The sequence below is a fragment of the Heteronotia binoei genome, chromosome 1 (assembly GCF_032191835.1).
Source record: "Heteronotia binoei isolate CCM8104 ecotype False Entrance Well chromosome 1, APGP_CSIRO_Hbin_v1, whole genome shotgun sequence".
Lineage (NCBI taxonomy): Eukaryota > Metazoa > Chordata > Lepidosauria > Squamata > Gekkonidae > Heteronotia > Heteronotia binoei.
The window spans coordinates 32,731,921-32,749,554 of NC_083223.1; the positions used below are offsets into that span (position 1 = coordinate 32,731,921).

The following is a 17,634-nucleotide window of genomic DNA, read 5'->3' on the forward strand; positions in this document are numbered from 1 at the left end:
TTTTAAAACTATTTGTGTATTTTTTTTCATTTCTACTTTTTTTGGGGGGGGATTCTTATGCAGGAGCAAACTTCTAGAACAGTTTGTCCATTGGTCATGGGAAAAATGAAGTCCAAATTGTAATCCATACAGAATTTTCATCTGATACTTCAACAGCTGTGTCTCGGGGTCTGGAAGGATACATTTCCCTGTACAGTTTAGAAGGCGGTTCTTTTGTCTCTCTGAAGCAGAGGGCTCATCTGTGACTGGAAGTAGAGCTTTGATAAATTGGAAAGCTACAGTTTCTAGTGAGCAAACTGCAGTTCACCTAAAGGAGCATCCATCATTTAGCACATGAAGGAAGAGCAATCCAGTGGTATCCCAAGTGCTACTATAATCTCACTTCAGATTCATCACACATATGGGAGCCCAATCCATAGTTATTCAGATGGGTCTTTGAGTGTCAGTGCTACATGTACACTGTTCCCAATTGCTCATGAGAAGAACTGGGAGCAAGAGGAATTGTTATTGCAAACAGCAGCTGCAGTAAGTGGTTGTTGGGTCAGATTACCACTGGGATCTGGCCTGGAACCCAGATGGTGCAAAGTAGCATCTGGAATCAGTTCCTAATCCAATCATTACTGGGTCAGTGAATTTGGCAGTACAATAGTTGGATTTGGAGCTTTTTTGTATGCCAGAGAATCTATTTTCACCAGTTTTTCCAAAGCAGCTGGATGTGCATTCACAGAAGTATGAACAGCCGTAACAACTGGGTCCCCCACTTTCACTATGGAGATGAAATTTTAATCTCATAGTTGCATTGTTTTTAAAGTCACTTTCCCACATTTTCTTCTGTGTCACAGGCATGACATTCAGAGCACCAGTTTTTCAATGCTTAGAGTACTTGTCTCACCATCTTCATTTGAGCCAAAATATCCAGGCAAATCAGTGATTTGCAGTTCTGATTCAGTGAGACCAAAGGAAGTGTTGTCATAAAAGTGGTATTTGGGATCAGATGGGAAGCTCTGGCACTTGCTCTTTCTATACTGCATAGGGCTAAGAGTATTTGCTCTCTGTTGATTCTCTCTGACAGCCAATATGGGAATTTCTTTCCTCCAAATATCCCTGTGGTTCTGAAGGGGGAGCTTTTTGTTTCTCCTCTGCTCCAGTCTTTCAACACATAATACCTGGGATGCAGGTTGAGGACTAATGACCAAATCTGGCTTTTTCCCAAGAGGTTCCAGTGTCTGGGGAATCTGTGTCTCATAGGTCAGGGGTTCATTAGCAGTGCTTTGATACAGGTGGAACGCTTCCAAATTTTCAGTGATGTCTTTAGATTTAGCTTGATACTGTTCTTCTGAAACGCAGTCCCACTTTCTGGCTCGGCAAGGGTAGTGTGGGGTGCGATGTGGTGGAAGGGTAGACATGCTTCTCTTTCTGAATGGCTTGGCTTTTCTCATTTCATGAAAACTAGCTGTTCGTCGGAACTGTGAGCATCTTGGATAGCCTGATCCTAGCTGCTCTCCTCTGTTTTGATATCTTAGTTGATGAATTAAGGACTGGCTGGGACTCAGGATGGGATTGGCCTGTGGAAAATCCCCCCTAGAACATGGTCTTTCCCCAGATATGTTGAGATGGTTGGGTGGCTGCTCCAGAAAGGGAGACTTGATTCTAAACTTGTTTGCTGTCGCTGCTGCCTCCTGGTTTTCTGTGCTCATGGTGTCACTCAGAGGGCTTGGGGAAACGTGATACACCTTGGTTGTTTCTGTGAGACCCTTCTTCTTCATTTCTTTCAACTGCTGCTGGGCAAGGCGATAGCTGAAAATAGGGGGGATTAGTTTTTGAGCGTTGGCCTGAATGCTCTCAGTACCAGACACTTCTCCTCCTCGTTCTTCTTCTTGATTAAAATGATGGCTTCTCCTGAAATTCAAGGGTATTTCAAGAGATTCTGAATAAGGGTCTTTTCTTCCCTCAGAAAAGCTCTCTCGCTGCTGTCTCCCTTGGTAGATATTCTCCTCATCAGAATTCTTCCGAAAGCTGGGTGAGTGGGTGGAGTCACAGCGCACAGAGGTGCTACATTTCTGGGCTTTACAAAGCTTCCTCCATAAAGTGATAAGGATGGTTGCAAAGATGATGGACAGGCACAGAGATATGCCAGTAATAGTTACCAGATTATCACTACTCCCCTGGCCTCCTTCAGGTTGCAGAGTACTGGTGGGTGTAAATTTAGTGGCTGAAACAAGGAGAAAATGTCATTGGATATCTATTGATTGACAAGATATTTATCAATTAAGAAATTTGAAACCTATTATCATTGAGCAATAAATTGTCAAGAGACAAGCATCAAGTGAAAATCAATTACTTCTGGATTAGTTGCTTTTCTTAATGGGCAATGTGACATCAGACTCAGGATTCCTGTCAATATTCCTGTCAAGAATTTACCCCACCCCTTCACAGGTACCTCCAATGGCTACTACCACAAGAATTTCTGAGAGGGGAATCACTGATAACCATCTGCCTAGAGCAGCAGAAGTGGTGATGGCAGAAACCTCAGGAGGACTAGGGAGTGTTCTCAGAAACATCTGCCCCCACGTACCTAACTTTTGCTACTCTGGCTGTTGAAATTGAGCTTCTAACCACAACACCTTTTATCCCAAATACAGATTGCTTAAAGAAGAGGCTTGTTTTTCTTTTCCCCTCAAAATTTCCCTCAGACTACCAAGACAACAGGGCTTGGGAAATGTCTCCCATTTGGGAAGTGTTCAGATACATTTCGAACAGTTCTACTGTAATCACAAAAATATGGTCTAACTATCAAATGACCTTATTATTTTGAATTGCTTTGAGGACTCTTGTAGTTGAAAAGTAATAAGTATACACTATAAATTAAAAGATAAATACAAACTGAAGCCTATCCCTACTACTGCTACTAGCTTTATGTGACCCATTACCTCATTTGCCAAAATGTTTCCTTTTTACCAGCTACAATCCTGGTCACTCTTACCTGAGTTCACATTGTGTCTAGCTTTGACCTTTGCCTTTGCTCTGAGTCACCCGTTCTACATATCACCAGTCTACATTACCAAGTATTTTCAGCAGACTGATTTAGTGGCTTATATTCAAACAGATCTGCTTGCAGAATGGACATTGGAGAGTGGGACTTTCCCACTTCCCCTTCCTGCTGCAGCCCACTGATCACCCCCAAACCGTGTTCCAGGGGTCTACAAAACAGTATACGTAGAAAAATGGAGGTCACAGCAGTGGCAGGGAGAATTGGTGGGTATTGCTGCCCACTCTACCAAAGACAGAAGTGTGCTTACGTCTTTTGTCCTGCATGGCTGGATAACAAACCACTGGCTTTTAACCCCTTTCTAGAACACCTGATATCACCCCCTCACATATCTCGTTTAAAGTTTCCTTTCATCTTGAGTCTTTTAAATATTGTTTTATATGCTCTTTCACTCAGTTTCCAGTTGATACTATCCTGAACCAGATCCTTATATGCCTTAAATACCAACAACTGTCTCTCTTCCCTAACTATGGCTAAAAAAAATACTTTTGAAATGCATATGAGAAGGACAGTCTCCCATAAGCAGTAGAATGATACTCAGGCTGTGCAAGGAACAGGGTACTCATAGCATGTGTTAACTTATCGGGTCATGTTGCTGATTTGCCTCACTGTACCTTAGCTATACCTTTACTTCCATAACTTTATAAATAACTCAGGAAGAACAAGCTGAAAATATATTCCAGGTTTTAGTAAGCTAGATGCTTTATTTTCTATCCTGAGATATGAAATGTAATGAAGTGGCAAGGTACATCATGTTCCTCTTCTGGACTAAACTATCATAGTATGAAACTTGTCAGACTGAGGGTAGGTTGCTCACCCACTTTGGGCAACAATGTCATGTCCACAGATCTTACATATAAAAGCCAGTGTTGTTAGATGTAGCTCTGCATTTGGGCTTCGTATTTCACTTCCATCTGCCTAAGTGCTTCCACAAACAATATGTTCTAGGACAGAGAGAAGTCGCATAGCTACACAAGGAAGAAAACAGAGATGTCATGAACAAAAATGTCTTTCCAGCATCGTTTACGTACTATAGCACTCCTCCAAAGAACACGGAGAAATCTCCTGATGCATCCCATTGCAACCTTGTTTTAGGAGGACAGGGAATGATGCGAGGCACTCACGATAACGCTCACGGACACCATCCCCACAGGTCACGCTACATGGACTCCAGGCCTGCCAAAGACTCCAGTGTCCTGTGGATAGGTTAAAGTCTTATTACTTAAGAGCAACTTAATTCTATAAAATAAAAATAAATATATAGTGGAGTAAAAGTTGGAGGCCTTCCTGAAACTCAAGTGGCTCTTCTGTTGGAAGAAGAGTCCTTAAATTGGAGGAAGGCTCCTTGGAGAATAGTTAGATCTGCCCCACTAACCTTAAGAACACGTTAAATCCATCCTCAACAAATTTATCCACTGCTTTCCACAGAGATCCTGGAGAATTGTTGCCAGTCAAGGTAAACAGTGGTCTAACTCAGTGTTAGGCAGCTTCATTTATGTACAGATATTCATAATTAAGGAAGCAGATTACTTTGGGTTGCATTCTATGCTCAAACAAACTTTTTAATTAATCCATTTCACATGTCTGACTCAAAGGTATCAAGAAACATGTGCAATACAAGCTTATATGAAGCAAAACAGGTGCAATATATGCTTATGTGAAACAGCCCTATATATAAGCAGAGAAATTCAGATCCTTTCAGCATCAGACCAAATTGGACAGGGCCAATTCCAGATTTTGGGGAGCTCCAAGCAGAGAGGACACAGAGAGCCCCTCCCGGGCCTACCCCCCAGGCCTTCTTGCACTTTCCTTCCTACCTCCCCCTCCACATGCTCCCCAGGAATTCACTGTCTTGCCTCCTTGCAAACCAGTCACCACCCACCTTTTCACTGATGATGTGGGGCAATGGCCACAAGAAGGGCTGGGAATGGCCACAAGAAGGGCTGCCATCATGGTGCAATGCCTGTATACCCTTTCCTGATGATACTGGACAGCGTATTCAGCCAGGAACACAGGTGGCACTGAAGGACTGCTTGAAAATGGCCATGGGAAGGGCATGTGGGTGAGTGGCAGGGGAGGAATGTGGCCAAGTGGGTTAGTGGCCATGGGCTCTAGCAAACTTCTTGGGCCCTGGCAGCTGCCCCATCTCATGGTGTACTGACGCCAGTCTGCTTGCAGACCATTATTACTTTAATAATAAATAATAATAGCTTGCTTATAATTGCTGTATAAGAAACTCAGAATCAGAGACAAAGTTGTGTGTCATCAGCATGTAGAGGTCTCTACCTATCTCCATGTGACTTCAGCTACATGCACACAATCAACAGGAAGGGAAACTGGAAAGAACTTTCTAAGGCTTCCATCCATCCCAACCCACAAAGGAAAGCCGCCTTCACAGGGGAGGGGATCCCCACAAGAGGTTACAGAATTTCTCTCTTCCCTCATCAGCACCCAGCCATGCACACTGCTGCTCATCCAGCTAAGGGCCAGCAGAAAATGGGGGAAAGGATTCTATAATGACTTATGGATCCAGTAGGGTAGTTGTGTTGGTCTGAGGAATAGAATAAAGTTAGAGTCCAATGGCACCTTTAAGTCCAATCAAGTTTTATTCAAGGTATGAGCATTTTGTCTGAAGAAGTGCACTTGCACACAAAAACTCATACCTTGAATACAACTTTGTTGGTCTTAAAGGTGCCACTGGACTCAAACTTTATTATAATAACATATGGAATTTCATCGTGTGTGTGCAGTTCTGCATTGGTAGATAGCTGTGACCACAGAAGGTACAGAAGATCTGTATCTGTGACTACAGAAGATCATACTGTGAAATTGTAATTATATTCTCGGTTCTGCAATGCACAGATTAATGGCATATGGCCAACGTAATCCACCAATTTTTCTAATGAAGCATTTTAAAAAAGCAATACAAACCAATATTCCTTAGAATTAGCACGCATTCTTTTGCTTGCGGTAGGAAATCAATCCGGCTCAGACGTCTAAACTCAAAACAGTATTTATTTGTTCCCTCGTCAAACAGAGTACAATTGAATTCTATCTGGTTGTCATCTGGCTTCAGGATATCTTCGTGTATCGTTGGTGCTTTCTGACTCGGAAGTTCAAGCGGATCCTTGAATACAGCAATGTGCCCCCCAGCAGAAGTGCATGGGGGAGGAATGACTGAAACCACAATGGAAGATTCACACATTGTTTCTTGTGTTACAATGATCTTGTATCCAAATCTGTGCACAAGTTCCACAGGTCCCACTGAAGCAATGATGGAATGCTTCTTTGCTGATTTCAGTAAGGCTGCAACGTATGCTAACTGATCAACAACATGACAGTCAACTGTCACCCACTGAGACCTAGAAAGAGACAGTTCTTTGCGAGTTCTCAGGCCTACTGTCTCATTTGAGATCAATTTTCCTAAATCATACAAGCTGCTAGTTAGTATTACATCCAGATAAATCACTGTCTTATTAATCGGACATAAATATTCATTGGTAAACAGCCCAAGCTGAAGGGAATTCCCATGTCTCTCTGAGGTCCTCCGTAGATCGATATGAAATTCAGGCCACTTCACAATTAGAGGAAGACTATCTTCATTCCACCAGGTATTGGTGCTGTTGCTGATCTCAGAGACTATTCTGAACCAGTGGCTCCCCACACTCTTAAAATGGTAACACTCAAATACCACAATATCTTGGTATTGGTTTTGTGAGAGCTGTTTTTCTGCAACAGTTTGGTTGGTGCCAGCTTCGAGCAGCAAGATGGACATGTTTTTCAGTGTCACATTTCCATCGTAATAATGGTGGAATTCAAGTGAGATGGTACTGTTGCTTAAAGCTACATGAGCTGGTTGTTGGAGCAGAAGATATTCCATTGCTCCCAGAACTGAAAGGAAGGAAAATGACAATGTTGTTAAAGAGCAGTGGGAAGTGGAGGAAAGAAAATAAGAGGATTTAGGAGAGAAGTTTCTCAGGAAATTTGATATAAGCTCTGTAAAGAGTCAGAGTTGAAAAGGGTCTTATAGACAAGATGTGAGCCCAGTTTCTAAAACCACTTTTCGATTCACTTAATTCCTGTTACATAGGACTCATACAACATAGGCATAAGTGGCTTTAGGATCTCCCAAATAATATACTCTTGTCTGCCCAACTATTAGCTGTAGCAATCATCCTACACACCCATCACGCCTTTGGCCTTAATGGACAGTTCACGCCATGGCTGCCTCCAAAGAAAACAAGTGACTCTCTTAGCAGCAGCTGAATTTACTCATGCAGTACATGAAAAACAGTAATGCACTTACCTGTAGCTGTTGTACATTGAGTTGTCTTCTGTGCAGGCACTGGTGCCAGCCAGCAGAGGACTTCTTCAGCTTTTTGTTCTCTCTTTTAGAAACTAAGGGGGAGCCCCTCCCCTTCAAAGTGGTAGTAGCCATTTACCCGCTCTGAAGAGAGGGTCTCCCTTTCCCTAAGTTCTCACAGCAAGCACTCCAGGAGAAACACCCAAGGAGAGACTCACAGTGGGGCAGGAGCAAGGGAATGTGTGCCTGCAGAGAAGACAACTTGATGAACAATAGCTACAGGTAAGTGCAACATTGGTTTCATCTTTGGTCTTCTGTACATTGCTACATTGGGAGACTATCAAGGAGGTGGGGAGATGCTGTCATTGGAGAAGAGAGTGCACTTGCCTGCTGAAGTCTCCCTTCTTGCGTTAACATCCACAGGGTGATGTTTGACAAACATATCTGACAATGCCAACATTGCCGCTCTGTGTATATCTGCCAACAGAGTGCCACATGTGGGGCTGCAGAAGCTGCCTGAGCTCTGTGGAGTGAGCTCCAATGGTCAGTGGACATGGCTGCTTGGCTTTCATGATCCATCAGGAAAGGGTCTGGGAAGAAGCAACTCTACTTTTGGAAGGGTCTGAGTTGCTTTCAAATAAACATACTGACATTCCAAAAGGCTTTGTTCTATGCACATAATATAATTTCTGCATGGGAAGTCACAGAGGGGGAAAAGATAGGTAAAACGATGTCCCATGGCAGGTGAAATAGGGAAACAATCTTGGGCAAAACATGCACACTTGACCTCACCACCACCTTCTAAGTGTGAAATTTTATAAATGGGGGGGTCTTCTCTAAGGGCCACCAATTTCTCCACTCTCCTGACTGATGCAATAGCCACCAGAAATAGGAGCAAGCTGCATGATAGGGCCGCTAGAGAGTAAGTGGCCACAGGTTCAAAAGGTTCTGACATTAGTTGTGTCAATACAAGTGTCAGTGACCACTGGGGGATTATGGGCCAAAAGGCAAATAAGATCACTGCTTGCTTAATGGTGGCAAGAAAAGAACTGAGGATGACCCCCCTTCAGAGCACATTATTGATTTATTACCTTTAATTTATACCCCGCCCTCTCCGCAAGCGGACTCAGGGCGGCTAACAATCAGTTTCAAATTTCAGACAATAAATTTTGTGCAAGAATATGCAGGTAAGAAGACAACAAGATTTACAAAGACTAAAGGGCTGTGAAGTTCCTCTAAGGTAAAATACCTAGGGGTAGAGATAACAATGAAAAATATTGATTTGTTCAAGAATAATTATGAGAAGCTATGGCGTAGAATAGAGGAAGATATGCTAAAGTGGAACAAGCTCAATTTGTCATTGTTGGGCAGAATAGCTGCAATAAAAATGAATATTCTACCAAGGATAATGTATTTGTTTCAAACTATTCCTATTGTGAAAGATGCTAAACAGTTTGATAAATGGCGAAGGAAAATTTCAGAATTTGTGTGGGCCGGGAAGAAACCAAGGATTAAAATGAAAATCTTGACAGATGCAAAAGAGAGAGGTGGATTCCAATTACCAGATTTGAAATTGTATCATGAAGCAGTTTGTTTAGTATGGATGAAAGAATGGATAACGTTGTTAAATAAAAAACTTTTAGTGCTGGAAGGCCATGGAAAAAAAATTCGGCTGGCATGCATACTTATATTACGGAAAAAAGAAGATGGATGGCCTTTTCTCTCACCATTATATAAGAAGTAATCTACTAAATGTATGGATAAAGTATAAGAAATATGGTGATGAGAGGAGACCTTTGTGGATAGTGCCAGCTGAAGTGATAAAGATAACGGCTAAAACAGCCAAAGAAAAACGGCTATCATACAACCAGTTACTAAAAATACAAAGTGGAAAAATAGAACTGAAAACTGCAGAAGAACTGAGTTACGAATATGATTGGTTTCAAATGCAACACATAAAAAGTTTGGTGGAGAATGATATTAAAACCAAAGGAATAAGGAAGGAGCAAACAGAAATGGAAAGAGTTCTGCTTGGAGACAGTGAGAAATTAATTTCAAAAGTATATAAATTACTTCTACAATGGTCTACAGAAGATGAAGTAGTGAAATCTCAAATGATAAAATGGGCAATTAATGTAAATAAAGAAATAAAGATGGAATCTTGGGAATATCTGTGGAAGAATTCTATGAAACTCGCAACATGTCATAGTATTAAAGAAAACTGTTTTAAGATGATGTATAGATGGTATATGACTCCAAAAAAATTAGCAAAGATGAACAACAAGATGCCAGATAAGTGTTGGAAATGTAAAAAGTACGAAGGTTCTTTCTACCATATGTGGTGGACTTGTGAAAGGGCTAAAATGTTTTGGCAGATGATTCAGCAAGAGATTTCTAAGATTTTGGGATATGAATTCAATAAAATGGCAGAGACTTTTCTGCTGGGATTACAAATGGAAAAATTTCCAAAAGAAGATAGAACTTTAATTTGGTACTTGCTCTCAGCTGCTAGGACACTGTATGCGCAGCAAGAAAAAGCAAGAAAAAATACCAGAGAAATGGGATTGGATTACAAAAGTTATGTCATGGAGTGAAATGGACAAATTAACAAGAAAACTAAGAGACTATGATTTGGAACTTTTTAAGTAAGATATGGGGAGAGCCAGTTTGGTGTAGTGGTTAAGTGTGTGGACTCTTATCTGGGAGAAACGGGTTTGATTCCCCACTCCTCCACTTGCACCTGCTGGAATGGCCTTGGGTCAGCCATAGCTCTGGCAGAGGTTGTCCTTTAAAGGGCAGCTGCTGGGAGAGCCCTCTCCAGCCCCACCCACCTCACAGGGTGTCTGTTGTGGGGGAGGAAGGTAAAGGAGATTGTGAGCCGCTCTGAGACTCTTCGGAGTGGAGGGCGGGATATAAATCCAATATCTTCTTCATCTTCTTCTTCTTCTTCTAAGTTGGAGTGGAAGAAATTCAGAAGATACGTAGAAAAAGAGTGGAAAATAAAAGGACATTGGACAATCTTTGATAATAATTAAGGTTTTTAAAATAAGAATATAACTTTTGGGGGGGGTTAACAGTTAAGGGTACCTTTAATATTTGTTTTCTTTAAGTAAATAACACTGGCGGGGGTCAAGTAACGGGGGGAGGGGTGGGGGGAAAGTAAGATATGGGGTAGAAAGGTTTTTCCTTTATTTTAAGCTTTTATAAGTTGTAGATATAGTACTGCTACCATATGTTACTAATAAAAATTGTTTATAACCCGGAAATTTCAGACAATAAATACAAATTAAACAATCAAACTTCAAACAATAAACACTATTAAAACATTTTAAAACCATTTTACGGTGCTGTTAAATAACTACCTAGGCAGGATTGTCCTTTACTAACAGTTAAACCCATAGTAGTTCCAACATTTCAGTAGTGTAGGTGGCAGTCCCTTCCCGGTTTAAGTGCCAAAAGCCTGTCGGAATAACTCAGTTTTACAGGACCTGCAGAATTGAGAGAGGTCTTGCAGGGCCCTTATGGCCTCCAGGAGTGCATTGCATATTTCAGGTGCTGCCACTGAAAAGGCTCTGGACTGTGTAGAACACATCCTGGCCTCCCTTGGTCTGGGGATGGCCAGTAGATGTTGCGTCCCTGAACGCAGTGCTCTCTGGGGAACATGTGGAGAAAGGCGGTCCTGAAGATAGATAGGCTCCCGATCATATAGGGCTTTAAAGGTCAATACCAACACCTTGAAACGGACTTGGAACACAATAGGCAGCCAGTGCAGTTTTCTCAGCACTGGCTGAATGTGCTCCCATCGAGGAAGCCTCATTAACAGCCACGCTGCTGCATTCTGCGCTAGCTGCAGTTTCCAAGTCAGGGTCAAGGGTAGCCCCATGTAGGGAGCATTACAGTGATCTATTCTCAAGGTGACCGTAGCATGGATTACCATTGCTAGGTCGTTGTGTTCCAGGAAAGGGGCCAACTGCCAAGCCCACTGGAGATGGAAAAAGGCGGATTTGGCAGTGGCTGCAACTTGGGCCTCCATTGTCAAAGAGGACTCAAGAAGCACTCCCAAACTCTTGACCTTAGGAGCCGGTATCAGCGGCACCCCATCAAGAGTTAGTAAAGGGATCTCCCTTCCAGGGCCACCCCAACCCAGATAGAGAATCTCCATCTTCATCGGATTCAGCTTCAACCGACTCTGCCTGAGCCAAGAGGCTACAGCTTAAAGAGCCAGGTCTAGATTATCCGGGGTACAGTCGGACTGGCCACCCATCATTAGATAGAGCTGAGTGTCATCTGCATATTAGTGACATCCCAGCCCATACCTCCTGACAATCTGGGCAAGGGGGTGCATATAGATGTTAAATAACATCGGGGATAGAACTGCACCCTGTGGCACACCACATATAAGCGGGTGCCTTTGGGATGATTCTTCCCCTATGACCACCCTTTGTCTCCAACCTTGGAGAAAAGAGGCCATCCATTGTAAGACTGACCCCTGGATCCCCACGTCGGCGAGGCAGCTAGACAGTAGCTGATGGTCAACCATATCAAATGCGGCTGACAGATCTAATAGCAACAGCACTGCTGAGCCGCCCCAATCCAGATGTCGCATGAGGTCATCCATAAGGGCAACCAGAACCGTCTCCATCCCGTGACCTGGCTGAAAGCCAGACTGGAATGGATCCAGTGTGGAAGTGTCCTCCAGGAATCCCTGTAGCCGAGTCGCCACTGCCCACTCTATGACCTTGCCCAAAAGGGCAGGTTTGACACCGGCCGATAATTTGCCAATACGGCTGGGTCTGCAGATGGTTTTTTCAAGAGGGGGCGGACCACAGCCTCTTTAAGGGGTGTGGGAAAGATCCCTTCTGTGAGGGGTCTGTTGACAATGACCTGTAGTGGTTCTTGTAAGACCGCCTGGCTAGCTTTTATAAGTTAGGATGGGCACAGATCTAACCCACAGGTCGTAGGGCGTACAGCCAAAAGGATCCTGTCAACCTCCTCCAGGCTGAGTGGGGCGAAGGAATCCAGAAATGGATCAGAAGACATGCTCGGTGCTTCGAGTTTTTTTACTGTATCAACTGTGACAGAGAGGTCATGCCGGAGCGACGAGACATCTGCAAAAAAACTCGCAAAAGCCTCACAGCCGATTTCCAATTCTCTAACATTTGGTTTACCTTGTGGTAAGGTTGTCAATGACCGAATTATACTAAATAATTGTGCTGGGTGTGAAGTTGCAGATGCAATCTGGGTCGCAAAGTAAGTTTTCTTTGTGGCTCAGACTGCCATCTCATAGGTTCGCATAAATGACCTATAAGATATTCTCGTAGCTTTGTCACGCGTATACATCGCCACTGTCTCTCTAGTTGTCTTAGTTGCCGTTTCATTGATTGCAGCTCCAGGGTATACCACAGCGTGGACCAGGGACAAAGAGGACATCGAGGAGCGATCTTGTCAATGGCTGCTGAGAGCTGGTTATTCTTGCCATTCCTCCAATGGCACATGACTCTTTGAGCGGGAAAACAGCTACTAACTCACTCCAAGGGGGAGGGGCTTCTCCTTAGCTTTTAAAAGAAAGAGGAAAACACTGGAAAAGTCTTCCAGTGGCTCATGAGCTGCATCTGTACAGAAGACCAAAGATGGACTTCAGTTATGTAATCATTTGATAGAAAAACAAAAGCCACAAGTGCTACTGGCTCCTGACATGATCTTCACATTTCAAGCTTAGTGACGCCTACCATTTTTTACAAGCATTGTTTTTATAGTAGCTCACACAAACAAATATAAACATCACAAAATGGTATAATAAATAATTAAGGACTGTGGTCTATACAGCTGTGTTCAGCTTATTGTAAGTAGGATCCTACTTATGTAATTTCTTTACCGCTCAATGTGTCATGTGAATACTTTTATGCTGTGCTTCACTTCTTTCTGGTGGTTCCAGGCTTTGAAAATTGCCAATGCGCTGGTTATTGAATGTCTCATTTTGGGGGATTGCACTGGCTCACTCTGGGTAACCCACCTTGAGTCCCCATGAGAAAGGCGGACTATAAATAAGTAAATAAATAAATCTTGTTAAAATTGCAATTTAAAGGAATAACATATGTAACATTTTTTTTAAAAAAACCAAACCCTTATTATCCTATGTAAATTTAGGGCTAAGCCAGATGAGATCTACGAACAGATAGATCTCAAGCATATTTTAACTGGGAAACAGTATAGCAGAAGGGCCCCAATTTAAATCAAGGGGTGGAGGAGTTAACACTTTCCCCGGGCTGTTTTTCACTCCCTCCCCTCCAACAGAGCTGCTTGGGAGAGGGTGGGGACATAAAAGAATAAGAACTGAAGAGTAGCAGTGCTATATCAGACCAATGGTCTATCTCATCCAACATCCTGTTTTCAGCAGTGGTCCAGTCAAGTGTCAGAGGAAAGCCCAAAACAGGCTCCACTGGTGACAGCCTCCCTCCTCAGCATCTGACTATTAAAAGCATTTTGCTTCTACAGGCTGTTTGCCAAGACAGATTTGTTGGCTTGCCATTTTGGCTAGCACTTGGCCAAACAGCGAGGGATGATCTGCTCCCCCATCTTTAGACAAAAATTGAGACTGAGCTAGTAAAAAGAATGTGAGGCTGGAACAACTTGTGAAACAGGTAGCCAACAAGTCAATGGCTAGTTCATTAAGGAAAGAGCTAATAGAACTATGGCTATTATGCTGTATATTTTGACCTAATGAAGGAATCAAAGATATTGTGCAGGCAACAGCTGACCTTCATGCTAAAGAAGAGAAGGGAATTCAAATGGGTGAATCGGATTCTTTGCACCAGCTGTCCTTCAAAAAGCACTATCCTCACATCATTCTAAGCCTAAAGCCTGGCTTCAGTGTTCTTAGAAAGGTGTGCCTCTGTTTAGGATGGCACTGGAAGTCTCTTCCTCATTTCCAGTCTTCCTCCCCCTTCTGCATTTGGAGGAATGACAAGCTGCCTCAAATCACCCTATATCAGAAGTACTAATCACAATTTCCCAGACTTCCCCCAACGCCCCCCCCCCCTGGTGAGCCAGCAATTTGTGGTCAATTCACTTACCAATGCCCCACTGCACATGCCACTCTGCACCAGTGCTCCCTCTAAGCTGAGTTAGTGTGAGCTAGCTCACAGGTTTTTTAGCCTCAGCTCACACGTTTTTGTCTTAGCTCAGGAAGGGTAGCCCCAGAGCAAACTAATTTATGCAGTAGTCAAATTGCTCACTCACAACAGTAGCTCACAAAGTAGAATTTTTGCTCCCAGGACTTCACAGCTTAGAAGGAACATTGGACTCACTCTCTTTCTTTAGATTTATTGCCTGAAATTTCTCCTGGATCATCCAGTTGACCTTCTCAAAAGTCCTTTTTCTAGACCTCCCTGCCAAGTCATAGGTGGTATGCCAGCCTAAAGATCATCCAAGATGATTCCCTTCCCCAAATAGAATGCCTTCTTCTCTCTTCTGTTTACTCTTATATCACCTTCTCTTGTTAGATATATACCACTCTGTGGGTGTAACTACTGTGTGAGTGTCAGAATTAGATACTGAAACTGATGGGTTGTTTTGTGTAGTGCTTTGTGCTGAAATGGACTGAAATATTGCTCTGACTGCTTGCCTGTAACCCTGATTTCCCTCAACAAAACTATATCTGCTGGGCACAACCACAACTAGTCAATATGGTGTCCATGAGGATAACCCAAGGACACCGCAGCCATTTTACCTCAGGAATTCTCCTGCTTTAAAAATGCTGCAGGAACCTGATCCTGCTTGGGCCTACAGCTGGGGTCTCCTTTCTTCCCCCTGTGCTGTTTCTCAAGAATACCCCAAAGGTTGGAACTGTTGAAAAATGGCACAGGGTTGGGGGAGAGGAGCCCTTCCTCCCCCTGTGCCTTGGTTCCAAGCAGGACCAGACCTCCCTGGCATATTTAAAGCAGAATTCCTGAGGTGAAATGGCTGCTGCAATGCAATATCATCTAGTTGTGTGTCCTCTGTTTCTTCCAATTTAGCCTCTGCTTTCTTTCCTAATCTTTCCTTGGTGGTCCATCACTTTCCATTTGGATTCTAGACCTCTGGGCACACAGTATCCATTCTTTTTTTTGAGCCTAGACCTGAGTCCTAGTCACATGGACACAAAAGTTTAGAAGTGTTCCCTTGAGCATGTTTATTAAAGAGACAAGCTGTATGTTTTCCTCAAAAGAGCAAACAGTAGCCTTGGAGTAAAGAGAGTGTTTGAAGTCAGGAAAATTACACAGGAGGAAAACTGGTGTTGGGATGTCCCTCCCCCTTGTGCCAATCCTTTCCATCTCTTGCAGATGCTATTTAATCATTCCTTTAAAGAATGCGGAGATCCATAGTGGATCCAGCACCACGTCATCTCATCTGTTTTGATTGCTAAAATCATGCCACCATTTTCTGAACAGCTTATGAGACTGGCTGTAGGGATCAGTGGAAACTCTGCAGTACAGAATCATGCAAGCCACTAAAGGCCATTAAAGTTTGTTTGTTTGTTTGTTTGTTTGTTTGTGGTTTTAGAAGTTCCAAGATGGCAGGGAGAGGTAGTTCTGTAGTGATGCCAATGGAGATCTGATTATATCACATTGCTTATCTATATTGTGGGTTTTCTATCTATTTGCATATGCATTAAAGGTCTCTTGGGAAATGTTGCCCACCTCTGCCTGTACCACATACTCACCATGATCGCAGAGCACAACCAGCAGAAGATTGGAAAACTCTTTCAGTGCCTGTCTCATTCTGATGATCACATGGGCTCCCTGCCCCTTTTCCCTCCACATGTCCCCTTCTAGGTCCAAAAACACTGATGTGCTTCTTCCAGCCACTACAAAAAAAGATCTGCCAGTCACATCCCAACCTCTTATGAAAGGGTCAACTACTTTAGTACACCTAGCTAGTACAGTCCTAGCTAGTGTCACACAAATATACAAGAGAAGTGACTGCAGATTGATCATGTGGGAAACTGTACAGTAAACTGCTTATATGATGGAGCAGATACACATAAATCTCCAAAGAATTAAAATAGCCCAGCCTGTGCCTATTAAATCAATAACCTGGTGCAAAAAGCCAAGTGGGTGGGGCAAAAGGGAACAGCCAGATGTGACCAATCTTAAGTCAATGCAAGACCATTTATATGTGTGGGCAGCAGTTACAACAGTCCTTTGTTTCTGGAACCTGATTGCTGCTTGGCTCATAACAAACTGAGAACCCAGTCCCAAAAATCCTTCTGATAATAACTTCAGTTCAATGTAACCCTGTGATGGAGTGTTAAACTTTCAGTGTGTCCAGTCCTGTGGCTAGGGTTGCCACCTCTGGGATGCGAAACACCTGGATTTGTGAAGGGGGGGGAGGCTGAGCCTGAAAATGGTGGGGTTTGAGGGGCAGAGGGACCTCAGCAGGGTGCAGTGCTATAAACTCCAAAGTGGCTGTTTTCTCCAAGTGAACAAATTTCTGTCATCTGGAGATCAGTTATAATCCCAGGAGATCACCAGCTACAACCTGGAGGTTGGCAACCCTACCTGTGGCTGAAGCTAACATTAGGGGTCAAAGACATAAGAAATGTGGTCTCACCCTATCACCTTTTCCCTTTATACAGATGTGCACATACAAAAAGAAAGCTTATTCAAGGGACTGTTATCTATGAAAGTGACAGAAAAGTGCTGGAGAAGTGGTGAGGATGGCTGTATTTTTAGAAACTGTGAAGAAAAGAGGGGGGAAACATTGAGAGCACTAAGGGAAAATGTTTATTTCAAGATTTCACATATTATTGCAGTATAAAAATATTTAAGCAAATACATTTGCTTCTATGAAGACTAAAAACATCAAAGTAAGAATAAACTTGGATTTGGTTGGTGTGTGCTTAACAGCACAAACGCCTAGAGACCAACAAGCTTTGTATTGGCTCTGCCAAGGAAAGTGAGGCCCATCTATTGTTTCAGAGGGGAAGTGCGAGGGTCACGGAAGAGGGGGGGAAAGCCAGAATGAGTCTGAGAAAATCAGCTATTACTGCTGTTGCAGAGGAGTAACATCCACATGGGATGAAAACCTCTACGCTGTCTGTAGGCGAAAACAGTAGTGTTGCCAAGATTTGCAGCATGATCCACATAATAAAAATGATATCAGCAACAGAGAGTGCTGAAATAAAAATGCACCACAACTTTATCATTGCTTGGATATTAATTGCAGTAGCTTGGAATTGGAGTTCGCCATGGGCAATGTGTTTATTCTTAAGGAGGGAGCAGAAGGGGCAGACCTGTTTCTT

General features: G+C 43.0%; 1 protein-coding gene across 2 annotated transcripts; it reads right to left on the bottom strand.

Moving 5' to 3' along the window:
* Positions 1-817: 817 nt before the first annotated feature.
* On the bottom strand, positions 818-16,168 carry THSD1 (thrombospondin type 1 domain containing 1). 2 transcript variants are annotated; one of them, XM_060233186.1, is made up of 4 exons: positions 16,054-16,168; positions 5,981-6,940; positions 4,174-4,245; positions 818-2,212 (listed from the first exon to the last, which is right to left on the bottom strand). In XM_060233186.1, the coding sequence occupies exons 1-4, from the start codon at positions 16,151-16,153 to the stop codon at positions 852-854; spliced, it is 2,493 nt and encodes an 830-aa protein (XP_060089169.1). In that variant the 5' UTR covers positions 16,154-16,168; the 3' UTR covers positions 818-851. The 2 variants fall into 2 exon arrangements, with proteins under 2 accessions (XP_060089169.1, XP_060089161.1); XM_060233178.1 differs by having other exon boundaries at positions 4,081-4,245.
* Between the last annotated feature and the right edge of the window lie 1,466 nt (positions 16,169-17,634).